At 42.9% G+C, this 27,977-nt stretch overlaps 1 protein-coding gene across 3 annotated transcripts; it reads left to right on the top strand.

Annotated features, from left to right (window-relative positions):
* Positions 1-26: 26 nt before the first annotated feature.
* SSUH2 (ssu-2 homolog) lies at positions 27-27,977 on the top strand. Of its 3 annotated transcripts, XM_075938710.1 has the most exons (12): positions 42-197; positions 4,339-4,437; positions 5,979-6,060; positions 10,130-10,259; positions 11,317-11,377; positions 12,683-12,807; positions 13,494-13,556; positions 14,600-14,685; positions 17,457-17,549; positions 19,503-19,608; positions 21,003-21,110; positions 27,080-27,977. In XM_075938710.1, the coding sequence occupies exons 3-12, from the start codon at positions 6,017-6,019 to the stop codon at positions 27,224-27,226; spliced, it is 963 nt and encodes a 320-aa protein (XP_075794825.1). In that variant the 5' UTR covers positions 42-197; positions 4,339-4,437; positions 5,979-6,016; the 3' UTR covers positions 27,227-27,977. The 3 variants fall into 3 exon arrangements, with proteins under 3 accessions (XP_075794824.1, XP_075794823.1, XP_075794825.1); XM_075938709.1 differs by lacking the exon at positions 4,339-4,437 and having other exon boundaries at positions 27-197; positions 10,130-10,244; XM_075938708.1 differs by lacking the exon at positions 4,339-4,437 and having other exon boundaries at positions 31-197.

The following is a 27,977-nucleotide window of genomic DNA, read 5'->3' as shown; positions in this document are numbered from 1 at the left end:
ATTTTTGCAACAGCTTTGACTTCAATTCTGACCTTTGAATTGTTTGTAAGGTGGGAGTGGCTGAAGGGGATGGGCTATAGCCACCACAAACACAGAATGTTCCAAAAACAATGCATTCCATGGTAAAAATTGGGATTAGAAAATGCTCTTTGCCTCCTGACTCTTGAAAATGGACCATGAACAGAATGAAGATGACAGTAAGTAAAATTAAAGGAAACATAGTCAAGCGCCATGTAGAGACGACCATTTTGCTAATAGTTTGATTTCCTAGTTAGTTATAATGCATGCTTAAAAATAGTTATACTGTTTTATACAATAGTTATACTGTTGTTCAGTGGGTGGCCTGAAAGAAAAAAAAGTATGTGTTCCGCACTGAAATACATGCGTGCTTCCTCTCATTGTCTGTGAAAATGTGGACACTGCAATGCATTATTTAAATACAGCTGAAAGTGTTCTGTGCAAATTTAGTTTTTTGTGCCAATCCAAAATTCACTGAAATCAGTGAAAAACTCAGATTACCTTCAGTGGATCAGGCCCTTAAAATCATCTTTCGCAACTTGAATTCCATGGTAGTTTTACGTCACAGTTTAGTGTTTAATAAACTGAGGGCTTTTGAATTCTACAACTAAGGTGCACAGCAGTAATTAAACAGGGACATTTATATGTTCAAATATAATGCTCTGTACTTAAGACATCCATGATAAGGATTTTTGGTCTTAAGCCTTGCCTTTGTCTGCACCTTTTTTTTCCTGAGCTTTTAATACTATGTCAGAAGAGACACCCCTCACAAAGGATCCCAATGGTATACTCCCGAGATGTCACTGAGTTCTGATGTTTAATTCATGAATGATGAAAGTCAGGATTATTATATGGAGAAATAATGATGCCACATGAAATATTGTTAAATCAAGAGAAAAAAGGAGATATTTGTCTCTATTTAAAGCACTGAGCTCCAGGTTGATCTAACAGCCAAAGAGTTATGATCCAGAGTGAACTGAGATTAAATGATGCATTTCCCAAGAGGTGTGAGAAATAATTATATTTGAATACTATAGTTTGCTAATGAGTGAGATTGAATTAACCCTTTCAAAAAATATAGCCAAAGTCATTCAAAACAATGGGAGTGCTTCCATTGGATCAGTCTACATTGTGGATTCTCAACCAGGCAGTCCCAATCATTCTGAAGTTCCATATTGCAGAAGGGAAGGGGTGTTGGTTTTTCAGTCTTGTTATAGACTCACAAAGTCTGAAAAACAAATGACAAGATATCACAGAAAGTGCAAGAATGCAATAATATAAGCCAGAAACACAAACCCATCTGAACCTTCCATATTAGAGTTTGCTGGAAAAAAATCACACTCTTGTAGCCTTTGTTTTATCACAAAATATGGTGTTTCCATTGAGATGACAGGTAAGATTAATTTGTTTTTTAATTTGGGATGGCCACATTGGAAAGAATCTACCCCAAGGTGAGCTCTGCATTCTGTATGTTCGTGCATTCACACATGTGATCTGTGGATGGGATTCTGGGGTATGAGTGATTCCAAACTGGTTTCACCAAGTGCTTCCATGCATTACTGAAGCCCATGGGCATTTTGTCACTGACTCCAATGACTGCAGGATTGGATCACTGACATACAATACAAGAACATGCTGTAAACTGAAATATCAATGCACAAACAATGAGTAACAGTCTACGCTTTCAATTTCCTAGCTCTGCTCAAAATGAATCTAAGCCTCATTTTTATTCTAAAGTAGAGCACTAACTGTGTTTGTATATTACCTAACAATAAGAATAAGTTTGTTGTGAATAATTTACTTAAAATTGCTGAGCTATTTTTTTTTTTTACTTTACCCCATTAGCAATAAATATGTACAGTTTCAGAGGGGGTAGCCATGTTAGACTGAAAGGCTGTGTCTACACTGGCATGAATTTCCGGAACTGCTTAAAACGGAATACTATTCCGTTTTCAGTTTTTCCGGAAAAGGAGCGTCTACATTGGCAGGCTGCTTTTCCAGAAAAGCCCTTTTTCCGGAAAAGCGTCTGTGGCCAATGTAGACGCGCTTTTCCGGAAAAGACTACTGGGCTGTCTACACTGGCCCTTTTCTGGAACAGTGTTCCAGAATAAGGACTTATGCCCGAACGGGAGCAGAATAGTTTTTCCAGAATAGCGGCTGATTTTGTACAGTAGAGCATCATTGCTTTTCTGGAAATTCAAGGGCCAGTGTAGACAGCTCGCAGCTTATTCCAGAAAAGCGGCTGATTTTCCGGAATAAGTGGCCCAGTGTAGACACAGCCAATGGCTATGTTTATGCTGCCCAGTTATTTCAGAATAAGCTATTCTGCATGTCTACACTGCAAGGAAGCCTCAAATTTAGCCTGAGTCAGGCTTCCCTAATATAGTCGTGCTATCTCAATTTAGAGCCCCAGGAGGAATAACTTAGAATGGCCCAGGTGGGGGGCTATTTCAAAGTAGCTGAAGTAGAGTCTACACATGCCTTATTTCAAAAAAGCTATTTTGGAATAGGCATTATTCTTCGTAGAATGAGGTTTACAGAAGTCAGAATAGGCTGTCCGTTATTTTGAAATTATTTTAAAATAACAGAATTGCTGTGTAGATGCTCACATAATTATTTCAGAAATAATTTTGCTGTGTAGACACACCATAAGAGTGCATCTACACTGCATCCATAGGTCAAAATAAGATATGCAATTTGACCTATGGAAATTGCATATCTTATTTTGATCTAATTTTGAAATAAAGCGCTATTCTGGCAAGCCCCTTTATCCTCATGGCTCTTTAGTTTGTGAAGTGTTTAAATTACATCAATTACTATTATTAAATCACATTAGTACTATAGCCATCTTTTTTAATTATAACCAACATGACAAATACTTTATGAGTAGAAATGATTTTGCTTGTAGGCAACATCCTTCCACTGAGGTTCTAAAAGCACTTAAAAACTTAAGGGTGTGTCTGTACTGCAACACTACTTCGGGATACCAGAATATCCCGAAATAGCTATTCTGTGTCTTTACAGTAAGCCCATTATTTTAGGCTTAGCTATTCTGACATGCCTGTAAACCTCATTCTATGAGGAGTAAGGGACGTTTTAGGATAGTGCTTTATTTCAAAATTTGGTGTTGTTTAGACAGTACCAAATAACAAATTGTTATTTTGAAATAGAATCAAAATAAGTTATGCAATTTCCCTAGCTCAAATGGCATATCTTATTGTGCAGTGTAGATGCACTCTAAGGGTATGTCTACACTACCCCCCTAGTTCGAACTAGGGGGGTAATGTATGCATACCGAACTTGCTAATGAAGCCCAGGATTTGAATTTCCCGGGCTTCATTAGCATAAAGCCGGCGCCGCCATTTTTAAAAGCCGGCTAGTGCGAACCCCGTGCCGTGCGCCTACACGCGGCACGGGCTAGATAGTTCGAACTACGTAGTTATTCCGAACTATCTGTACGCCTCGTGGAACGAGGTGTACAGATAGATCGGGATGGCTACGTAGTCCGAACTATCTAGCCCGTGCCGCGTGTAGGCGCACGGCACGGGGTTCGCACTAGCCGGCTTTTAAAAATGGCGGCGCCGGCTTTATGCTAATGAAGCCCGGGAAATTCAAATCCTGGGCTTCATTAGCAAGTTCGGTATGCATACATTACCCCCCTAGTTCGAACTAGGGGGGTAGTGTAGACATACCCTAAGATACCTACAATCCTGAGAAGGCAAGTATTGTTGTACCCCATTTACAAGTGAGGGAATTAAGGTCCAAAGATTCATTGGAACAGACAGGAATAAAACCCAGGATGTCAGCCCCAGCTCTAATGATTTGGCAACATCAGTAACAGATTGCTGATGTGTAATGAGAGCTGTTCCATCCCCAGCCTGGAGGCTGAACTCTCAGAAGTCAGGGAAAGGAAGATAATGAAAGGAAAAAGGGAGAAATCACAGCAAGCCCTATCTCTCCTGTTCCCCCAATTGTTGCTGTACAGACACCCATAAAACTGTAGCATAGAAAGTCTACATCTATACTGTAGGCTTCTTGTGGAAAAGCATATGCAAATGAAGGGCAGTGTGGAATATCGCCGTGCTTCATTTGCATAAGTAAAGAGCAGCCGCTTTTGCACAAGAGGCTTTTGTGCAAAAACGAGCAGTGTAGATGGCTCCTTTTTGTGCAAAAACCCCCTCTTGCGCAAGAGCCGTTCTTCATTTTTTCCACGCCAAGCTTCATTTGCATATGCTTTTCCACAAAAAAGCTACAGTGTAGACATAGCCTAAGTGATTATCCATTTCATTTGTCACTTGGTGTTCCTTCTTTCTGCAATAGCTATTCTGGATTTGGAATCTGAGGCTGAAAGTCCAATAGCTCCCCCTGCAGATCTCTTGGAACAACTGGATTGATATGAATGGACTTTGCAAGATGGAGGTATATCTGCAGCACTGACAGTTTCGCTTTATTACAATCTGTGTGTGAATTTGGTTCTGTGAAAGTGAAGGGTTAATTGCACCCCTCTTCACCCAAGCAAGAGCCATGCAAACTTCCATGTGACTCTCACCTATAAGTCTGTGTCCTGGAGTGAAGCTCTCGCTACTGTGGTCCCAGGCCACTCTTGAGGAGAGGCAGCGGATCATGCTCCTATGTGACATAGGTTTGCCGAGTATTTGAGTGGAACTTGGATGAGATCAGGGCACTAATGCTCACTTAGGGCCTAATGAGGATTGGAAATCTCTAGAGAAAGGTGCAAGAACACTCTTTGCAGCTTGTCTATGCCACAGTGCTAGGTATTTCTGGATTGTGGTTAAATATTGTAACTGGTTCCATTGCAAGATGTTGCTGTGAGGGAAGCACCAGTCCCGCAGACATTTGATAGCATAACGGGTGTGCCAAGCTGAGATCTCCAAGGCTTCAGAGGTTAGGTGCTTATGGCTGAGTGGGTTCCTCAGCATACTTGAATACTTTGAGTTACAGAAGATTGATTTACTAGACCTATCAGCAGAAAGAGGTGCAAACACCCTAGGCACAATGGCTTTCACTATTACAACAAAGAGAAAAACCCCAGCCGTTCCCACCCTTGGAGGCAGTCCAGCCCAGGTAGGTAAAAGGTAATAAGGACCCCACAAAACCTTGTACTCTGCCTTCCCTGCAAGCAACGGCTCTGTAGCCACTTGCTGGTCCTGTGTCTACAACAAAATGCATCTCTCTGGCCAGTGATCAGGCCCTCTAGTTCCACCTCCCAGGCTGCCTCCATACGCTGCCAGTTCTCTTTGGCCTGTTGCTGCTGCTACTACTGACACACAGCTTCCATCTTGCTCCTGGTTTCCTAGGTTATGGAGCCCTCTGCGGGATGTTGAAATGGGGCTAACAATGCCTATTAATGAACTAGTGAAGCTATTACAATATATCTAATATTTCTGTATTATTAGGTTACTGGCATTCCACTGGATTGAAGGGAATTTGTGGGCTAACTCTCAAAAGTCACAGATAAAAAGATAAAAAAGTTTCGAGTTTGAGTTTAAGTGGTCAGTGTCCCTCATTCTCCTCAGTTATTTTCATTTTTGATTCCTCTACCCTGCTGGGTTTTGGCCAAGTCCAAAACCAGAATTTCTGAAGCTCTGAAAGAAAATGCCCTGCTCTCCCAAATTCTGGCCGTCCTGAAAATAGAAAGGATTAGAAACTTCATGAGAAAGTATATTCAAGAGATTCTGGGCCAGATCCTGAGTTGGTATAAGTTAGTGTCATTCCATAGAAATCACCATAGCTTTGATGATTGATATCATCTGAGGATATAGTCCATCGACCCTACTTTGCAGACTTGGATAAGCCCCCAGACTCCTGAGGGCTTATCTAATTTCCTCTCTTTTTGGTGGTTCCACCATTGCTAATTCATAGCAACAGGCAACTTCAATAAAGTAAAAGATTTTACTGAAAATTTTAGATTAATTCCATATTCTGTTTGTTTCACTTAGGAGGAAAAACCCTGCCAGCACCTGCTGACCTACAGAGAATGCTCTCTGAACAGAGAAACAGGCCCATGCTTCTAGACCACAGGTGAGAACCTTGCCTTTCCAGCCACATTTGCTTAATATGACTTAAAGCCTGCTCCCGAGGACTATGATTTTGTTGATTATCAGAGCCAACCAATATCAAGGCCCCTCAGTGTTAGGAGGTGTACAAAGAGATAGTGAGAGACAGTCTCTATCCCTAGATAAGTCAGACAAAGGGTGGGAGAAAGAAGGAAGAATTCTTCTCATTGTACAGAAAAATGAAATGATTTGCCTAAGTCAGACAGGAAGTCTGTAACAGAGCCCAACAGTGACTTGAATCCCCACCAGTGCTTGAGATACAAGGCCATCCTTCCTGTTTAGTAGGGGTGCGTCTAGATTGGTAAGATTTTGTGCAAAAGCAGTAGCTTTTGCGCAAAATCTTGCCGCCTTTCTACACTGGCTGCGAGTATTTGCGCAAGAACACTGACTTTGTACTGTACAAAATCAGTGGTTCTTGTGCAAACACTCCGACGCTCCCACTCAGGGATAAGCCCTCTTGCGCAAGTATTCTTGCGCAAGAGGGCCAGTGTAGACAGCCAAGTTAATTTCTTGTTCAAGAAAGCCCGATGGCTAAAATGGCCATTGGAGCTTTCTTGCACAAGAGAGCATCTACACTGGCACGGATGCTTTTGCGCAAAAGCAAATCTTTTGCACAAAGGCACATGCCAGTATAGACGCTCTCTTGTGCAAATACTTTTAACGGAAAAACTTTTCTGTTAAACATATTTGCGCAAAATCATGCCAGTCTAGACGCAGCCTAGGTGTATTAACTTAATTGGGACTACTTGTGTGAATGGACCAATTCAGGTGAGTGGGGAATGCACATTTGCTGTGCTTCTTAAATGGTGCAATGGGCCATCTACTAACCTTCTGCTTTGAGGTGAATTTCACCTTTCATGCACAGCCAAAGGTACTGACTGTAGCATCTTCCATCTTGGGCTCTGCCCTAGGGGAGCTGACAGCCTCATGGGGCCTCTGGGCAACTTCCAGGCAGCTCCATGGTCCTGGAAGGGCCTGGGACTCAGGCAGAATGGGTGAGGCCAGAAGCAGCCAGCTCTCAGTGCCACCCGACCATGGCATGCCCCACCCCCAGCCCTAAGATACACCCAGAGTGTGCTGTGTGGGGCTCCGTCAGTGTTTAAAGCAGGGCTACGCAACTTTGGAAGCACAATGATACTCACTGCATATGCCGAGAGCTGAAACTTAAGAGTGGTTGCATATACATGCAAATATATATGCAAATATATGCAAATAGAGTCTTTCACACTGACGGACATGAATACAAAGATTAAGGCAAGACTACACAACAGTGTTGTGCGGGCCCCATTTAAATCAGTTCTGTTGACACTAATAAAATGCTATATTTACCCGATTTCCACCCATATGACAGCACTTTTAAGGAGCAATGACAGCCCAGGAATTTAACTACTAAAATGCTTATCAACAGAAGACTATTATATTGACTCACCATTGTAGAGCGTGTTCCCAGTGGAGGCCATGTTCAAAGGATCCCACCTACGGGCCGCGTGTTGAGCCCTGCGTAAACCCAAACCGCACTGTGGGCTGCAAACAAACGGCCTGTGGGCCGCATGCGGCCCATGGGCTGCATGTTGAATAGCCCTGTATAAAAGGGATCAGGGCTCTGGGCACTGCAATTGCTGTAGTAGCAGCAGCGGATCGCCGGGCCTTGGGGCAGTTGCCTCTTTTGCCCTCCCCATCAGTGGGCCTGCTTTGCCCTCACCCTTTCAAAACAACCTTCAGTTTGTCACTGACACAGAAAAGCAAAGCACGCACGATAAAGTGGCATTTTAATGAAGTGTAGTTCAGTGTAACGATTGGAGGGAGCCTCAAAAAAGATTGAGATGGGGTGTAGAGTGGAACTAAGTTTCTCAGCCTTTTTGAGAGGGAAGGGCATTAGGACCTGCAGGGAAGCCTTTTAAAACACAAACTGGAAATGACAGAAATGGTAATAAAGAAAAATAGGAGCACCGAGTTGATAGTTATCTGCTAACATCTCATTAAATCAAACATCTGAGTCAAAGCTCAGGAATATTGGCTAAGAGCAGATGTGTTTTACATTTCCTCAGGATAGCATGAGCCCAGGGTTGATTTATTACTCCCCAATATCTCATCAGCGTGTCATGGACATTTCAGACATCCATGTTATTGATCAGAAAACCTGCAGGGGTGATTTATCCTGTCAAGAAATATCTGGCTAATAGCCCACAAAATGGTCATTTGCGCTCTCTAATAACTGCCGGTAGCATCATATTATTTGTGGGATTTGTGATATTAGCTCTTCCTTTTTATTGAAAAGGGGCTTCTTAATTGAAGCTGTCACAAAACTGACAGCAAAGATTCTTAAAGGATATTGTCTAGAGTCATAACAAATCCTTAGCAAAGCTTACTTTACCAGGAAGGATTCCGTCATGATTACCTCAAGAAAGGAGTTGCTTACTTAAGTATTCCCCAAACAGCAAGCCCTGAGATGATCCCCCTCAAACAGCAATCCACTCTAGAATATTTCAATACAACTTTGCAAGAGCATTTTTACATTAGAGAAATTTACCAAAAATACAAAAGGAGAATGCCCAATATTAAATGGGCACCTTTTGACCGTAAGAGTTTACCATTCCCTTCCAAAGCAGTAGGAGCCAGTTTTTAAGGATCAGTTATTACTATTGAGGCTATTAGCATATCATTCATATTCAGTTGTGTCTGTAGGCATGTTGACTCTAATGTATACTGCAGCCTTACATTATTAGGAGGCTGCTGTCTTCAGAGGCAGTCGCCACTTTTAGCAAAGCTATTGCAACATGTTTCAGAGGACACATACTTGCTCTCTTCAGCTATGTCTACACTAGAGAGTTTTTCCAGGGTACTGGAGGTATCCTGGAAAAACTCTGCCACGTCCAGGGAACGTGTCCGCTTTTTTGGAACAGTTTTCGAAAAAGCAGGCACGTTCTTTTGGAAGCCCTGTATTCCTCATTTGAGGAATAAGGACTCTTCCGAAAGAGGAGGTTTTTCCCACATTTGGCCCCGTGTGGATGGGCCAAATGACGGAAAAGCCTTTTCTGAAAAAAAAGCGGAAAAAGGTATGCAAATTGCTGTTCGCCTTCATGTGCACTTTAGTCTTTTTGTTGTTGCTATTTCTCTTAACTTAAAATAAAAAAAAATTATCCATACTCAAAATAAGGTTGTGCAAAGAAATATATAGGTTCTATGTGTGGTCAGGAACAATGTTTTTATTTTGGTCAGGGTTTAGAGCAATCACAGGTTGGGTTTTGATTTTGCAAAAGCCATAGTGGTGTTTTAGATCCAGCATCTTTCTTATCTCAGGTCATGTCTACACTAGCCCCCTAATTCGATCTAGGGAGGCTAATGAGGGTGACTGAAATTGCAAATGAAGTGCGGGATTTAAATATCCCACGCTTCATTAGCATATTCCCAGCCGGTTGCTATTTTTAGAAATTGACTAGCCCGTAGTAACTGCCCGCATCTACATGTGGCAGTGAAACGGGATTCTGAATTAAAGCCCTAAATCAAATTAGCTGTAATTCTTCCTGGAATGAGGTTTAACAGCTAATTCAATTTAGGGCTTTAATTCAGAATCCCGTTTCACTGCCGCGTGTAGACACGGGCAGTTACTTCGGGCTAGTCAATTTCTAAAATGGCGACTGGCCGGGAACATGCTAATGAAGCGTGGGATATTTAAATCCCGTGCTTCATTTGCAATTTCGGTCACCCTCATTAGCCTCCCTAGATCGAACTAGGGGGCTAGTGCAGACATACCCTCAGTCACTAGAGTTCAAGGTGGTGGTTCAAACTTTTGCTTTACAACCATTTTTCTAACAATGACCAAAGTGAGATGCTTTTAGTTTTGCATAAGGCTGTTAGATAATTTTAAAAATACATCTGCCTTTTATTTTATAATTAAAAAGATGCAAAGGCCAGCAGTGATTAGTGTCGAAGTCTGGGCTTCTCTCCTGCAATGAGTGAAACATGTTACACAAATATGGCTGTTTCTTTACAAGGTAAAAAATTGAGTTTATCATTTTAATGCTAATCCCCAGGATTCCCACAATGACAGAAGACCTGGCCAGGAATGCCCTCCTCAGCTTCGTCAGTTCCAAATGCTGCTATGGAAATAAAGCCGCTGGAGAACTTGTCATTCAGGATTTGAGACAGGTGACTGTATATAGAGTGAGTATATCCTGATCTAAAATGGGAAAAACCTGTGCATCATGGGCCATGTTTGGCCAAGTTGTTTTGATAATTTTCCAGTGACACTAGTTCATGAAGATTCATCAATCAATTAATTAATTAGTTAATTTAATTTGTCTAACAATGGAATTCTAGTGCTCAAATAAATATTTTCCAAGGAAAATCAACATTTCACTAATTTCAATCTTCTATAAGTAAAACGTCCATTCTTCTCTTTAGTACATGGCCTCTGCAACACCTAAATGCTAAAAAATATCCAAAGGATTATCACCTCCCTTCTAAACCCTGGAATTTGTCTCTGGCATGAGATCCTTCAAATTGCTGCTTTCCCAGTCAAAACTGGAGGTATATGCTTTAAACCAGTACCTGGTTTACCCAGACAAACAGAGGGAGAACATTGTAATCCTGAATGTGCTCTCCCAAAGTTATTCACTGTGATAGATAATTCAGCTGAAACCTGACTGATCTAGATTCTTTATATCACCACCATCAAAAATGTATTAAAGTGGGCTCAAGAACAACTCCTTCTCTGCTTCCTCCATTATGTAGCAAAGTTATTTTGTATATGTTTGTTTGTGTTTTTTTAAAAATACTTTGTGTTTGCTACACAAATGCCAGTTTGCCTTAGAACTTAGCATTAATGAGTTTCAGAACAGCAAACTGGATCACTCAACTTTCTAATGCATATACACAGGGATGAACCTGTTTCAGACTAATTCAGCTACACCTCTAAAACATTTATACTAGGTTGTTCAACTTTCAGGATTCACACACACTTATCTGAACTTTCCATGAGAAAACAAGCAACAGAATCCCACGAATGAAAGAAACCCAGACTTTGTTTGTATTTCCCAGTCCAATTCTTTAAAAAATAAATAAAAGAGTTGATGAAGCTCTATCTTAAAGTCAAATGATTCAGCTGACTTTTTTCTATCAATTTGTTGTGAGAACTTGAAACAGAAAAGTTCTCCATTATGGGGGCTTAATACAACTTCTCTTAATGGTAATTTACTGCATGATTCTTTCTCTTTTCTAGTATCGACTGGAGTCCTTTCATGAATCGAGGCTAAGTGAATGGACTTTTCAACCTTTCACTAGTGAGTAACGGCCACATAACCAATTTAGAATGACACAAACAGGAAATGCTTGAATTACTGAGGCTGCGTGTATACTTGGAGCTAGAGGTGCATTTCCCAGCTTTCACAGATAAAGTTTATGGTGCCCTGATGACTGAAACATTTTTTCCTCTTGCATTAGACCAATTTGAACAGGATCATCCTCTACTAGTACGTACAAGATAAGGATTTAAGATGAAAAATTTGGATGAGGAAATGGATCTGATCTTTAGGTTTAGGGAAAGAGAATCAGATCTGGGGTTTTGTTTTGCACCCATTTATAATAGGGCACCTATTGTACACAGTGAAAATTGCTCTGTTCAAAGACCTGAGGCAATGCCTGAATATTATAGCAGGAGGAAAAGAAGTTGTCTAAGCTCTCCTTTTTATTGCTTATATCATTACATTAATTTTAACATTTTAAACTATTTTATTTCAATTTAAAGGCAGATTTAATTCATTATTTGCATGTGTTCTCTTAATCACCTGTCTACAGTCCTTTAAGACTAGGGACTTTAAACCAAGAAAGTCAGTTTTACTTGACTACCTTAAAGTGTTTTTCTCAGATTACAGCATGTGTGATTAAAAAAAAAATGATTAAAAAGAGACCTGCTTGTGAGAAGTCAAGGACACAATGAGGGCTATATTGCAAAGGTGAGGAGTGATCGTTTCTAAGAGAAGTAATACACTCTGGCTGAAGTGATTGGCACGACCTATTATATGAAGCAGCCGAGGGACTTTGAAGAGAGTATTGTGGATGGAAGACTTTCCTTTACAGACCTAGGTTCATTTTATTCCCATTTTGTGAGGTTTTTGTGAAGGGTCTTGGAGGCAGATGACATTATTTCCATTAGAAAAAGCAGATTGCCTCTATAGTAATAACTTCCTGCAAAATGTGAGATACCTTAGTGCTTATGAAAGGTTTCAGATTGACAGCCCTTGAGAGTGGAGTTCTTTTATTTATCCAGAAGAAAGGTACAGCAGAGATATCACTCCCTTACACTCCTGAACAATGTCACTGAACCCTGACTAAGATGGGCCTTGGGGATCTGAGAGAGATGCTTGAGGAAGTCAATAAGAAAGTCTACACCAGAGAAAGATCAGGCAGTTCAGACTTTATCTTTCACTGGGAATGCCAGCAAGAGCACCATATAATGCACCGCCATTTGTGGGGGTTGTTGGTGCTCCATTGGGAAGTGACTGGAGAACACTAGACTCATTTCCAATAACATATGCAGCAGGACAAAGTCAGACCAAGATTTATACAAGGTTTTCTTGCTGTTGCAGATAATTTGGTAGATGGACCACAAAATGGCACTTCTCCCCAGCTATGGGATATTAAGGTCCAGGCTCCGCCAATGTTTCAGGATGACATAAAGAAGTTCCGAGTCCCTCACTCTTCATTAGTCAAGGTAATTCAGTCTATGGATCAGTTAAAATCAAGGACGAAGTGTGTTATTAATTAGGACACGTTTGTTTAGCCAAATCTTCCAAAAGAGCTCATAAATTATTTATAGTTGTGGAGTGCAAAGTTCTCAATACATTTTAGTTTTGTAACATTATCTTATGGATCATAATACGAAAATAGTGTTTGCACGAGTGCACACACACACAAAATCTATATAATATTTGGGCAAACAGGTGTAATTTACTGTAATTGCTCTTTTTTCTTTAGCAGCTTGAGTACAAATTTTGCTCTAGCCTTTCTAAGAGGTGGTGTGGGGTGACTTTTTTCCTCTTTTTTATATTGAAAAAACTTGGGAGAAAGTTTTCAATATTTTTATTCACAAAATCTCTCCTCTTTTTTGATTAGTTTAATTTTTTAATTAAAATTAAAAAAACTCAGCAAAAGCGTGCACAGAATATTTTTTCAGATTTCCTGGTAGGTCTAATTAGAAACTCTCCTCTGTTCAATAGTAGGCTATTGATAGTTCCTTTCATAATCTTTTAAAACAGATTTTACTTTATGTGATGCTGTCTAAGTAGGACTAAGATACCAAAATAATATATTTTTTATGTAAAATGATTGTGTAATTCTATGTGAATACTCCTGCAATATCTTGATAGATTTATACATGAGCAACATTTCTGATTTCAGGAATGCCACAAATGCCAGGGTCGTGGCCGGTATAAATGCAGTGCTTGCCATGGTGCAGGCAGGGTGAGTAGCAGTTACGATATCTTTAAGATAGTCCCCAATTCTCTACTTTTCATTTGGGTGCTTCATTCACAGATATGTGGCACATAATACAGTGCTACTATACTTATAAATGGAGAGGTTTCAGGAAGAGTATAGGGGTGATAAGTGGGCAGGGTTGTTTTGTTTACTTCTAAACTTTGCCTAGTAAAGGCCTGATCTGATCCTGCATTTTTATACACCCAAAATTCCTATTGACACCAAGGGAGCCACATATACAGGATTTGGATTGTGAACTTTATGGATGAAAAGAATCCTATGTGGAAATCCACCCAGGAGATAGACAATGTCAGTAGTTATAATTTGTTACCCCTATATAGTCTATGGATTGCACTGAGAGTAGATTTGACCCTGCACGTAAGCGTGACTCCTAAAGATACAATACAGCAAATCAGTCAACACATTTCTAACCTGCTCTAATGATAGTTTTGAAATTTCTCAGTGGGAGCTCCTGACCCAGCAAACCATAAGCTTAACTTTAAGTGCAAGAGGAATCTCACTGAGTTCTTACAAGCCTATGCATTTGGCCTTCTCTTTTTGATGTGCTCCTCCTGCATAAAAGTTCCCAGCAACAAAAAGTGTATCCTTGTTGTACAGCACTGAAAACATTATCATTTAGTTAAATCTAGTCTGAGGAAACATAAATGTGTCTGCTAAGCAGTTTGCTAGTAATTACATAAACAAAGATAGGTGCAAAAATGTGTATATAATATACAGTATATTTCATTTCATTGCAACTGCGCCCACTTATACCAGTGGTAAATTGGACCAATAGACACCTAGTTAGCCAGCTTTCATAGTTACTAAGTTTTAATCCACCCTCTATTTTCCACATTATTGTGCAAAGCACATGCCTAACATGACCTCTTTTGCTAACACCTGCATGAGCAGGGTTGTGGTTAGAAAGCATCATGATTGCATGCAAAACAAATCTGGCTTTGACAAATAGGAAATGTTGCTGTTTCCAGTATGAGAGGGTATATTTAATTTCTCTGGTGTATTTACAGATGAGATGTGTTACGTGCAGCGGAGCCAGACGCAGGGCAAAGCAGCAAAAGCGGTGCCAAATGTGCTCAGGTACTGGACGAAGAAGGTAAGATGAGATCATCAGCCTTTTGCCCCCATGGCTCCATTTGGATTATTTTCTAGAATACTTTGATTCGGGGCTGTGCTGAGGAGGGTGCAGGGACATCCCCCCCACCCAGGCTCCTCCTCACCCCACCCCTGCCCCTTAACTCTGCCCCGTGCCATCCCCATTTCCTTGACCCCTCCCCTGACTATGGGGGCTTGGGTCAGTGGCAGCAGGGATTGCACCCCCCCCCCCCCCCCACTCATGCAGTGGGCAGCGGGAGCTAGAGCAGCCGGGCAGCTTGCTCTGCCCTGCAGCACCATCCTCTTCTGGTCCACTGAGCCCTGCTTCTCCACAGTTCTGCTTTGATTATGAAGAAAAAAAATATATTCCTTGTTCACAAGCAGGCAGAGCCTTAGCTGAGATAATTTTCGCCAGCTGAGGAACCAGTTCAGGATATTTTTGATTATGGTTGAGGTACATTAGAGGGGCAAAGTCAGGAAACTTATGTGAGGTTCAGTCCCACACAGTAATCTGCATGACCAGTTTCACTGAAGCCAGTAGAACTCCATGTGCACATCTCAGTGTAGGATCAGTGTCTAAATGATTTCATTTTCCATGCTTGACAGTCTTCTATTTCACCATCATGACAGTCACTTTATAAAATACTAAATACAATGTAAACTGATTTTTTTTTCCTTTTAAAATTTGTTAGAAAACCCTTTTTGCCCTCCCCTCAATTTTAAGACGATGATTTATGACAATACAGGCAGTCCCCGGGTTACATGGATCCGACTTACATCAGATCCCTACTTACAAATGGGGTGAGGCAACCCCGCACTAGCTGCTTCCCCCCAGCAGACCAGGGAGACGCGAAGTTAGCGCCCCCGCCAGCAGACGAGGGAGAACAGACCAGAACAGCTTTTCTCAGCAGACACCTCAGCTTGAGAATAAAGGACTGAGGGAAGTGAGGTGTGGGAGAATAAAACTGAGCGCTGGAGAAATGTTTGGCTAGAGTTTCCCCTACAATATGTACCAGTTCCGACTTACATACAAATTCAACTTAAGAACAAACCTACAGTCCCTATCTTGTACGGGGACTGCCTGTACATTTATACCTATACAACACTGCCAACCTCAAATGTTCAGAGATCAGGAGTCACACCCCACAAATCATAAAGCTGACTCAAAAATCATGAGTTTCCTGGGCTTTTTTGTCATCTTCAGATTTTTGAGTCTTTAGTTTACACGGTGTCATATTTTCCAGCTTTTCTCTGCAAAGAAAGTTACTTTAAAAAAATAAAACAAACCAGAAAGAAGAAAGCTAAAATTCTCACTCCAGGACAAGGAGACACCAAATATCATGAGCCTTTGTCGGGGGCCACTTCGGAAATTTTTGAAGTGGCCCTGGGCCACACTGGAAGGGGTGGAGCATCAAGGAGAAGGGACGGAAGCCAAGATACTTCCAGGTTCCCTACCATCAGAAATGATTGGTCTGGAGATGAGGGAGCGCCTTTGCCCCCTACATGTCCCTCCTAGGTGCCCATGTCCCTGACGAGGGAGGAGGCTTCCCACGCTCCCCTGTCCCCAGGCCAATTGAGGCCTGGGAGCATGGGAGCATGCAAAGTCTCCTCCACTCTGTCCCCAGCCTGCAAGCAGCGCACGGCACTTAAAAGCTCCACGTGCTCCTGGCAGAGTGGGAGGAAGCTTCACATGCTCCCCTTCCCTCAGGCACTAATTAGCCTGGCAGCAGAGGAGTGGCAGGACCTCCGTGGACTGGATCCACCCACTTGGTGGGCCGTATCTGGCCCGAGGAGGTCCTTTTGCCCATCCCTGCCGTATAGGAAACGCATTCTTGCTCTCTGTAAGTGGCCTAAGTGCCACCACATGGGACAATGAACCGCACACACTAGGGCTTTGTCTACACTGGCATCCCTTCCGGAAAAGTAGGAATAAGAAATCCTCTGGAAAAGGCTTTATTTTCCGGAGAATAACGTCTAGACTGGTGCTTTTCTCCGGCTTATCCCCAAGCCGGACAAAAGCGGCAGCCATGTTAATGCAAATGCCGCGGGGGATATTTAAATCCCCCGCGGATTTGCCTATTCCAAAGTCTACATTAGCATCCCTTTTCCGGAAAGGGGTGCCAATGTAGACACAGCCTAGGTGTGTGGATTACATAAGCACCAAATTGACACACAGAAAGAGCCGCTGTTGTAAACTGTTTTGCTTGTTTGGCTCAATTAGATTTAAAATAACATACATGGTATTGTGACTAATCATGGCGATAATTGTCAAGCAGGAATCCGCTGAGGCTAACGATGGTTTGAAGAGCTTCAATGAATCACTTAACTGCTGTTAATCTGAGTTGTGTTGAGGCAATCAAAATGCACCATGCATAAACATATGCCTCTTGCATCATTAGAGGCAGAAATATCAGTGTCTGGAAAGGGACACTCAGCTTCCACGGTTGTGTAGGGAAGCCATTATTATGTTTATTTAGGTGCACAAACAATTTGTTTGAGTAATTCCACATTTACAAACAGTCTGTGTGGCAGTATTAGTCATTCAGTTTATCCAAGAAATATGTGGCATCCCTTGCATTCCAGAGTAATGAAAGCAGTACACCCACTACATATAGTCATGTTAACCTCTATAATGACTTACAGAGATGGGCTAAAAAAAAAGAAACAAACTAAACAACACTGGAAGCATTGTAGGGGCTGACCTGCCAGTCCCACAACTCTTTAACTTGAACAATGAAACTGCTACTGACACCTTTATTTTTGCCTCAAAAGGTGCAGCACCTGTTCTGGGCGGGGTAATAAAATCTGTATGACGTGCCAGGGAGAGAAAAAGCTCTTGCATTTCATACAGCTGATAATAACCTGGTAAGTAACGTGGGTAGAACTTTGTAGTTATTAGTTGGAACCGCAATGCATTGCTGTGCTACATATAAGACTAGGACCCCATTCTACAAGGTAGGTAATAAGAGATAGACACAGATAAAAAGATGTATTTATGACCATTTTATAGATAAGGAGCTGAGGTGCAGAGGTGGAGATGCAACTCCAGTTGAAGTCAGTGGGAACCTTTGCATTGATGTTTGTGGGAGGTGGGATGGATCTGGAAAGATAAGTGACTTACCCAAGATCACAAAGGAAGTCTGTAGCTGAGTCAGGCATGAAACCCGGGTCTCTGGAGTTCCAGTCCGGCAGCTGAAACAACAGACCAGCTTCCCTGCCTGTAATCAGAGACATCTCACAGCATCTCTTTTGTGCAGGGACTGAAATAAATTATCGAGTCTGAGTTAATGTTAGGTTGGCAGCCAGAGCGGATGACATTAGTGCTCTGGTATTAATGCTTGCTATTTGAGTAATTCAGTGCCAGTTGTGACATCTGACTCTCAGCTCAACTCTGCGTACCAGAAAAAGCCTGTTTCCTTCTGTTGTGGCGATAATATTAACACTTCTAATTTGGGAGTTGTGGAGCCAGAGGTAACAGAAGGGTCTAACAGCATCTCAGGTTGTGAGCTTTGGTTGAAAGCCACTCGTTGCCTGTTGATCCACATCCCAAAGTACTTTCTAATGGACAGGGGTGCTGGAACATTTACAGCGGGGATGCTGAGAGCCACTGAGCCAAACTATAAACCCTGTATATAATGGAAACCACTTCAAGCTGGCGTGTGCTGCAGCACTCCTGTACCGGTAGTTCCAGCACTTGTGCTTATGGATGCCCAAACTACACTGTTTTAAGAACTTTACTTTACAGAGTTCATCCTTCGACCAACTTTTACACCCAACTGCTAAGGAAATGGACTGGCACCACTCATTTGTTTGGCCCAGGATGCAGCAAAACCAACAGATGGAACCAAATTAGGATCACACTACTATTCTGGGCAGCCACCCTGAGATGGGAAGTTCTATTTTCCCATTACTAAATCCTCCACACATGTAGTCTGTCAGACAATTGAGTGACAGTCGGGCATATTACAGTATTACATACACATGAGATATATGTACGTATATCTGAGCTGCAAATCATATTTACCTGAGCTAATGAGCCAAAAATAATAGTGTACCTGAGGGTAGCGTGGGCAACAGCGAGTGGCAGCTTGTGCTGACTGTGTTCATATACCCAAGGGGTTCAGGGTAGGTTTGTACTCAGCACAGCTAGCCTGTTTGGCTGTTTTCTGTTGCCTGTGCTACTTAGCTACACTATTTTTCATGTTTAAAAGCTTCAGAGGGGTAGCCGAGTTAGTCTGTAGCAGGAAAAACTTAAAGAACAAATAGTCTTATAGCATCTTAAAGACTAACAAAACATGTAGATGGTATCACGAAAGCTCATGATAATATCTACATGTTTTGTTAGTCTTTAAGGTGCTATTAGACTATTTTTCATGTGCTAGTTTGATGACAGTGAGCACAAGTAGGTCTATGCAAGCAGAAAATTACATCCCTAGCTTCAACTATTGAGAGATCCAAACACAGTTTATCTGACCACTTCTTTTTTAAGTCATCCTTCTTTAGTAACCATAGGGTAAAATTAACTATAATAGAAACCATGACTTTTGAAAGAGGATATTTGGCTGAACCTGCAATAGTAAAATAATAGATTTATAAGTTATCCTGAAGATTGTAAGGTAGCTGTTAACCATGAATGTCTAGTTTCAGGATCTTTTAATAGGAGCTACCCATGCCATAAAAGCGTTTGAGCTTCTTAAGAAAAGCGACTGTTGCAGAAGAGCAAATATTGTCCTCATAAGACAAGCATAAGATCCTTCCTGAAGCATTTAAAATAGTTCAGTGTACTATAAATAACTTTTGATGTTATTTCTATCTCAGGAAGAACAAAGTGTTTGAATTTGTTTCTGAGCACCAGCTGAACTTTCCAGGAGAGCTGCTTACTAAAGTCAATGGAGAGAATGTATTTAAAGATGAAAATGTGCTGGTGAGTAAAACTTGGGGCTGGAGGAAATTAATGATTTTTCCTCTCTCACATCCATTTCTGGACTTTCCTCCACTTTACCACAAGTCAGCTCTAGTGCACAGTGGACTTGAGTTTAAATAACTACCACTCCTGCAAACCACTAACCAGCTGTGAATTGGCTGAGTTCTTTGCACTAATTAAGCCTCAAGTATTGTGTATTGTGTCCAGTTCTGGATACCACATTTCAAGAAAAATGTGGAAAAACTGGAGAGGCTCCAGAGAAGAGCATGATTAAAGGTCTAGAAAACGTGACCTATGAGGGAAGACTGAAATAAATGGGTTTGTTTAGTTTGGAAAAGAGAAGACTGTGAGGGGACATGATACCTTCAAGTATCATGTCCTAACAGGATGTTACAAGGAGGGAGAAAAATTGTTCTCCTTAACCTCTGATGATAGGACAAGAGCAAAAGCCTTAAATTGTAGCAAGGGAGGTTTAGGTTGGACATAAGGAAAAACTTCCTGACTGTCAGAGTGTTTTAAACACTGGAATAAATTACCTAGAGAGGCTGTGGAATCTTCTTAATTGGAGATATTTAAAAGCAGGTTGGATAAACATTTATTGGGGATTATCTCGATGATGCTTGGTCCTGCCATGAGTGCAGAGGACTGGACTTGATGGCCTCTCAAGGTTCCTTCCAGTTCTAGTATTCTGTGCTTCTATGTTTATTTCTTTGTGTTGTCAGCCATGCCCCGGTCCCCATTTGGCTAAGGCGCAGTGGAAACTCATAACAGAAGAGAGTGCCTGCCCCCAAATACTTATAGTTTAAATATCTCTATCATGTCAGTAGTAAGGATCCTGCAGTCAGAATTTAGTTGACAGTTCCTTCAGGTATGTGGTAGAATAGAATCCAGTTCACTATCCCAGAGCTGTGTTGCCTCTGAAGTCCTAAGTGCATATCACTGACAGACGTTCGGGGACAGTTATTTTCATGATTTTTTTATATTGATTTTTAAAAGTGTGTCTCTGTAAGGGGAGACATGGACAAATCATTCTGGGAAAAAAACTGGTCATATTTTCATTTGGTCCATTGATCAGGTCCATGGTCCTGCCCCAGGCACGGAACCAGTATTTCTTCCATAAATCATCGACACACTGAGACAAAGCCTGGGTGAGAGAAAGAGGTTTTGCAAAAAGCCTTCAAAATCCACAAAACCAGTGGGACACTTATTGGAACAAGACAGGAGTGAATTCCACAATGGGCACCCTTTCTATGGCATGATTTCACTATTTAAGGGCATACACTACGTTTTCATTGTGTAGTGGTTGACTCATTGCATGTGTCGACAGAATGGCAAACCAGATAGTTTGTGCCTTGCAAGTTGGGTTTTTATTCCTTTTTTATTTAAAATTCCAGGTCTACCCTATCATTGACTTCCCTGAATCAGAGATCTCCCTAGCTTCACAGAGAGCTATCACAGAGCATAATGCTGCATTCACCACGTCATCCCGCATTCTGCAGCAGGTAAGCAGGGAAGCCAGACAGTAGGATCAAGGTTAAACATATGAACATCTGATTCTTACTCATGTGAGGCAAGATTTGGAATTTAATGTGTGATCCAACATGCATTGACTGCACAGGGAGTGAAAGGATCAGGATCTTAGGGTATGTCTACACTACCCCGCTAGTTCGCCTGGCCCAGTCCTGGCTCACGCTGGGTCCAGGACCTATCCCTGTTTCAGTTCTGCATTTCTCGGGTATTAAAAGCCAGGTGGGCAGGCACCCAAGCTCAGTTCTGGCTCGTGCTGGGTCCATGAGCTCAGACCTGCCCTAGACAGGGACTGCTGCCACCTCGCACTGCTGCCTCTTTCTCAGAAGCAACAGCACAGGGTGACAGCACAGGGTGACAGGCCAGTTTTTAAACTGGCTCCCCTCGCGGACCAGCTCCCACCTGGCACCCCGCGCTGCTGCCTCTGGTGCAGTGGCTGCTGGCCCTGCCCCAGGGGACTATAGACTAACCGATAAAATTTCATGAGGCTACTTGACCATTGCATCTTTACTATCTAGAAAAAAAATAAACAATGGAGCAATTTACCTAGGGGTGAAGTCTCCAGCACCTGAAGCCTTTAAATCAAGACTGGAGCTCTTTCGAAGAGACATGTGATAGCCAGACAAGCTATGGGTTTGATGGGTGAGGGACTAGGACCTGTGTTATGCAAGATGATCTGACTAGATGATCATAATGGTATCTACTAGCCTTAAAATATCTTAAATGTATTGCCAGGTGGCAGAAAAAAGGCTATTCTAGGTAGGCTGCTAAGATATAGTCCTTGTCCTGAGTTCCTGGCAGCAAAAGGGAGGGGCGCACTGCACCATCTCCTGTCTTCACTCTTTGTGGCCAGCTAGATCTACAGACCTTTGAGTGCATGGATGGATGGATGGGAAGGTGGAAAAAGAAGGGAGACAGAATAGGTGATGCCAAGTTTCTGTCCTATTTGCAGCAATTTAAACTGCAGGGTCTACGTAGGGGGAGAAGGCCCTGTTCTCTCCTGAGGCCAGGGGCTGCACAATTACTCTCAGCCCCTGAGTGGAAGACGGGGAAAGGATTTTTATGTCCCTCCCCACTCAGAGTTAGAATCAGGGTCAACCTAGACTTAAAAGGCATCATAAATTGGGTAGCCAAAACCACTGGTCACACTTGATCATTTTGGATTCTGTTTATTTCATTAGGTTTATTAGTGGAATTGACTAAATACAGTGATGCTGGAAGAGGCCCTTAGATGTTAATTACTAGATTAGTCATTTAAGAGCAATATTATTTTTGAACAGTTGTAAAGCATGACAACATCCTTAAAAATGGGAATTAAATCCCAAGGGAAATAATGGCTCTTAGGCTGTGTCCAGACTCAGGGTTTTTTTTTTCGAAAAAAGTAGCCTTTTTTCGAAAAAACTTCACCTGCGTCTAGACTGCAGCCACGTTCTTTCGAAATTAAATCGAAAGAACGCGGCTTTTCTTTCGACGGCAGTAAACCTCATTTCACGAGGAAGAACGCCTTTTTTTGAAAGTGCTCTTTCAAAAAAAGGTGTTCTTGAATGCCAACAGGGCTTTTTAGAAAGAGAGCATCCAGACTCACTCGCTGCTTTCTTTCGAAAAAGCGGCTTGCTTTTTCGAAAGTTCCGCTTGCAGTCTAGACGCTCTTTTTCGAAAGAGGCTTGCAGTCTAGACATAGCCATAGTTCTAAAGATAAGAGAAATTCTATTCCCCTTTCCAAACAAAGTCCCTGCAAATGGATTCTTTATTCACCTTCATTAATACCCTGGCAACTAATTTTGCATGACCACTATGTTCTATCAAATCACATCTCTTGCTTTCATTAGGTTGCAAATGCTGAATTATGGCTGGTACATACTGCCTTTTCCCTCAGGAAAGAGAAAAAGCACCACCTTAAAAAAGAAAAGTAAATTAAGAAAAAAAAGCCAAAGAAGCACTGGTTCGATTTTCCATATGGTCTATCAATCTAAAATCTGCTCTTTGGCATGCTTGTGCTTTCCAAATTAATTCCAGCCGATAATCTCCACTTCTCCCTATCAAAAGCAGTTTGTTCACTAGATTGGGACATACCATCCAAATGCCTCCTCTTGGCTGCATGGGAAAGCAGGTGTTAAGAAGCTCTTCGAGTGCCAAATCTCCCAGACCATGTGTTGTTTGCTTAGGTCTGGGCAGCTTCCTGCTGGCTTTTTCCTCACTACTTAATTCTTTGCACCCTCCACTTGCTCTTGGCTGAAGTTCTACCACTTAATAATCAACGTCTTTTGGATGAGAAGAGGAGAAACACCTCTTACTGCTTATTTGCTTGGCTGCTGGCATTCCAGCTTTTTTATAAAGTTGTCCATCTGATGAGGGTAAATATTGTGCCCATAAACATTCCAAGGGCTCAGCTTGACTACAGTCTGGCAGCTTTTGCTTGCTTCATTTAGCTATGTTTAGAATACTGACTTTGGGTGTAATTGTAACATATCAGGGCGGACAACTGAGGATCATTACTTAATGAGAGAAGGAGATTTTTACTTAATAATCTACCAGGGCTATTGCGTTCTTCTCTGCTTTTTTTAGTTTACAATTGCATTAGCTTTGCTTCAGCACTGGATGGCAGTGTCTTCTCATAACAAATGCTACTAGTGGAGCTGTACACTGTTGCATGGCTGAATGGAACTAAAGAAAGAGAAGTCTGTAATCAAATGGTTTGACTTATGCGCGCTTTCAACACACTTCAGAAGGAGTGAACAGGCATTTAACCAGAGGTGTTAGCTTCCTGTGCAGACTTTTTTCTGGCATGGCCCCTCATTGAAATATTTGGACTTGAACAGTTATTTCTAGCTGTTGAAACATTTGCTAAAATGTCTCCCCAGAAGATTTGTCCTAGATAACTTCCTAATTGGCATGTGTAATTTATTTGCAGCCAGGCCTGCCAATGGGGGAGGAGGAAAGAAGGTAATTGCTCTTGGGCCCAGTGACTCAAAAGGGCCCGGGGCTCCCAGCTGCCAACACCACTACTTCAGCAGTGGCAGTGGTCAGAGTCCCAGACCAAGGTTCTCCCTAAGTTGGGTGGTAGCATGATCCCGCAGCTGCTTAATGAGCGCTGCCCAGCCAGGGACTCAGGGCTCATGCATGGAGCTGCTTGGCTGGGGGAGGGGCACATTTCCCTCAGCGACAGCAGAAGCTCCCTGCTGAGGGTAGAACAGCGAGTCTCTCCCAGCCAGTAGGAAGAGGACGTGTCTCTCCGAGCTGGGGGAAACTCACTAGGGTTGCCAGATGGTTTCAACAAAAATACCGGACACACTTGACATTACATCACAATCTACATTACATCTTAGTTAGAAAATACCGGACATTTGTATTTTCTCACTTTGTTTCCCGAACAGAAAGCTCAGATACTGGACTGTCCGGTTCAAAACTGAACACCCGGCAACCCTAAAAGTCACTGCTCTGCCCTCAGCAGGGAGCTGCTGTTGGGAGATGTGCCTCTGTCCCAACCAGGCAGCTCCATGTGCATAGACCTGATTCCTTAGCTGAGTGGGCCTCATTAAGCAGCTGTGTGGCTGTGCTGCTGCAGCTCTGGGCTCATCTAGACAACGCTAGAGTGTCGAAAGAGGATATGCAGATTCCACGGGAATGTGCATATCTTTTCCGATCTCACTTTCGAAAGCTGCATGGCCTTGGGTGTCCGTTCACACAGCTGTGAAATGGGAATAGCAAGCCTACCCTGCTCACAGCGTGTAAAACATTTTGCTGAAAGCTGCAAGCAGGAGTGTGTGTGTGTGTGTGTGTGTGTGTATGTGCAAACCCCCCTTTGTCGAAAAGCCACGTAAACCTCATTTTTTGAGGAAGAGCGGCTTTTTGACAAGGGGGGAGGGGTTTGCTGAAAAAGCCATATCTAAACTACTTTCACTTCCGAAAGCTCTGCTTTTGACACTCTAGTGTAGTTTAGATGAACCCTCAGAGGAAACCTTGCCCCAGATCTTTTAAATGAAGGCCAGAGTGCCGGGTGGCACTGAAGACTTCCTGGGGCAGGAGGTCTAAGTGCAGCGTGCTCTGGATCGCACTGAGGGCTGGCTGCTTCCTCAGCCCCACCCATTCTGCTTGAGGGCCCGTCCCTTCTGGGAGCATGAAGCTGCTCCCCTCCATCTTGCCCATGGGCCTGGCAATCCTATTGCCTCTCCTCCCCCCCCCCCCCCCCCCCGCTTGCAGCTTTCAGCAAAATGTTTTACACGCTGTGAGCGGGGTGGGCTTGCTATTCCCGTTTCACAGCTGTGTGAACGGATGCACACACTTGTTAAGTGAACTGCCCAAGGCCATGTGGCTCGCTGGGATCAGCAGTGACAAGTCAGCAGTGACCAGAGTGGCACATCTGCCAGTGGTGGTTCTGTGCCTGCTTTTTCACCCCTACTGGGGTGTGAAGGGGAGAGTGATAGTGCCAGCAGAAAAGGCAGTAAACTTCGCCCCAGGGCCAGCCTGGGGGTGGGGTGGGTCAACGGAGGCTGCCCACAAGCCCTTGGGGGAAGGGCTTGCTGTCCCCCCGTGGTCATTCCACAGTATAACTCTCTCTTACCGCACCCCTCCCTTTCCATTTTATGGGAAACAATTTAATTCCAGGCGCATCCCATTGTCCTGGGACAACCAAACCCTGACCTTGCTTTAAGTTAAGAGGAAGTGCATACCAAATTTGGTGGTCTGAGCTCTTATAATTTAGGAGAAGTTCTTAGACAGACAGACAGATGCACATTTCTAAAAAAATATAGATAGATCTGATTGATAGGTTAATAAGGGACTCATACCTGGGCCCTGATTGACCAATGAAGAATTCTAATTATCTTTGTCAGTACCCTTCAAGGTACTCAAGGTGTGGGACTCCCATAGTCACTAACTCTGTGACTGTTGACATTCATACAGATGTAGTTTCTGAAGCAATACATGTGTTTTTAGTTTACTTTCAGACAGTGGTCCCCAACGCGGTGCCTGTGGGCACCATGGCACCCACCGGGGCATTTATGTGCGCCCGCCACATGATCTGGGGCGGTGCTGGCCCTGGGTGCGTGGCACATGGGCGGCCCCGCCCCGGACGCCCAGCCATGTGCGGCCCCACATGCGTGGCACATGCGTGGTCCCGCCCCCGGGTGCCCAGCACATGAGCGGCCCCGCCCCGGACGCCCAGCCATGTGCGGCCCCACCCCTGGACGCGTGGCACGTGAGCGGCCCCATCCCCAGGCGCCCGGCAGCCCCTAAAGATTGGGGAACACTGCTTTAAGGTCTCGTCCATCTACAAGTACTCATATATTTTTGTAACAAGGTCATGATTGGCCTGCTTATCTGCCCTGGTTACAGCAAGTATTGATGACTCAGACCCACATTCGTGTTTTTTAACCACAAAACCATATGCCCATTGTTCACACAGCTACTCCCACAAAGCTGTTGTACCATGTAGCTAGCCCATAGTGCCTCCTGGGGGCAGGGAGGGAGAACTGTATCTACAGAACATGTACCAGCCATATATGAGGCAATGTTTTCTGGGCTGTGCTACCACACTCAGAGCAGTGACAATATACAGTGAAAGGGTCACAGTTACACAGCAAAAGAACACGGATGTGACATGATTATAGGAAGGTAACTACATGCTGGCCTGGCCTAGGCACACAGTTAGCGCCCTGTGCTATTAGGCTTACTGAGTAGTAACCATGCCTTGTTTGGGAACAAATAAGCATGTCACAAAGTGGTTATAAACTCACTTCTAGTGTGCACAATGCCGAACCCACCAAGCACACAAGATAGTTTGTTGAAGAAGGCGGAGAGTGAGTGACAACTGATATATAGCAGCTGAAGGCACTTCTCTCTATTGTCAGGCTTTTCTTTCTTCCTCTCAAGATGAGGCAAAAGGTGAGGAGTCAGCCCTACATAATTAAAGCTTTTCACTTGCTTTTTTTTCTTCTTTTCCCAGCGTCAGACTATTGAGCTGATCCCCATCACAGAAGTTCATTATCAGTATGCAGGGAAGACATACCTGTACTACGTCTATGGACTGGAGAACAGGGTGTATGCACTGGACTACCCAGAGAGGTACTGCTGTGGCTGCACTATCATATGATGGCTTCCAAAGTCCTGCAGTGAGAACAAGCAATGGCTGCCCTGACAATGGCAATACGAAAATCTTTAATTTCCCGTGGATGCATCACCAGCGGGGTCAGCACCGGAGGAAGAAGCTTCATGGGAGAAGCTGAGTATCATCTGGCTCCACTCAGGGTGCAGTTGGAAGACAGAGCTTCTGTATGGTTTTTACTCTGAAGTGTTACCGCACATGGAAATGCATGGACCCTAAAACTGTCAGTGTAGATGAACCCAGTGAAAGAAAGAACCCCTCCCCCTCTATGCACATACGCACGCACGCATGCACGCACACACGACAGCCTGATTCATCCTCATTAGAGCTAATGGAAAGACTCCCATTGATTTCAATGGGCAATAGATCAGGCCGTCAGAAAAGTATTTCCACCAGAGTATGTTTTGGGTTTTTTGTTTGTTTTTTACTGTAATGATTTACCATATGTTCCATTTTTAAGCTTTTTTTTTAACATTCAAAGTTATCCTATTACAATAGTTGCATTCTCTTCACTTTTCCTTTCTTAGGATTCCCTGAGCTACTACATATAACCCATAGAAACAGATAACATTTTTCTATATCTATTAAATTATTAAATCTAAAATACCAAGTAGAGTTTGCCTGATACATGGCAATACTTATATGGAAGGTATCAGATAAGAATAAATAGCATTTTTCAGGCTTCCTGTACAATGTGTGTGATTTTCTTGGCAGCTGGAGAGGGGATGAAGAACACAGG

This window comes from Pelodiscus sinensis, chromosome 11 (assembly GCF_049634645.1).
Source record: "Pelodiscus sinensis isolate JC-2024 chromosome 11, ASM4963464v1, whole genome shotgun sequence".
Lineage (NCBI taxonomy): Eukaryota > Metazoa > Chordata > Testudines > Trionychidae > Pelodiscus > Pelodiscus sinensis.
The sequence above is the reverse complement of the archived record's forward strand: the minus strand, read 5'-3'. Positions and strand labels throughout refer to the sequence as shown.

Coding starts and splice junctions, on each gene's coding strand:
- SSUH2 (XM_075938708.1), top strand. CDS start 170: ATGGACCATGAACAGAATGAAGATGACA. Junction 17,550..19,502: donor ATACAGCTGATAATAACCTG/GTAAGTAACGTG, acceptor TTTCTATCTCAG/GAAGAACAAAGTGTTTGAAT. Junction 21,111..27,079: donor CATCCCGCATTCTGCAGCAG/GTAAGCAGGGAA, acceptor TTCTTTTCCCAG/CGTCAGACTATTGAGCTGAT.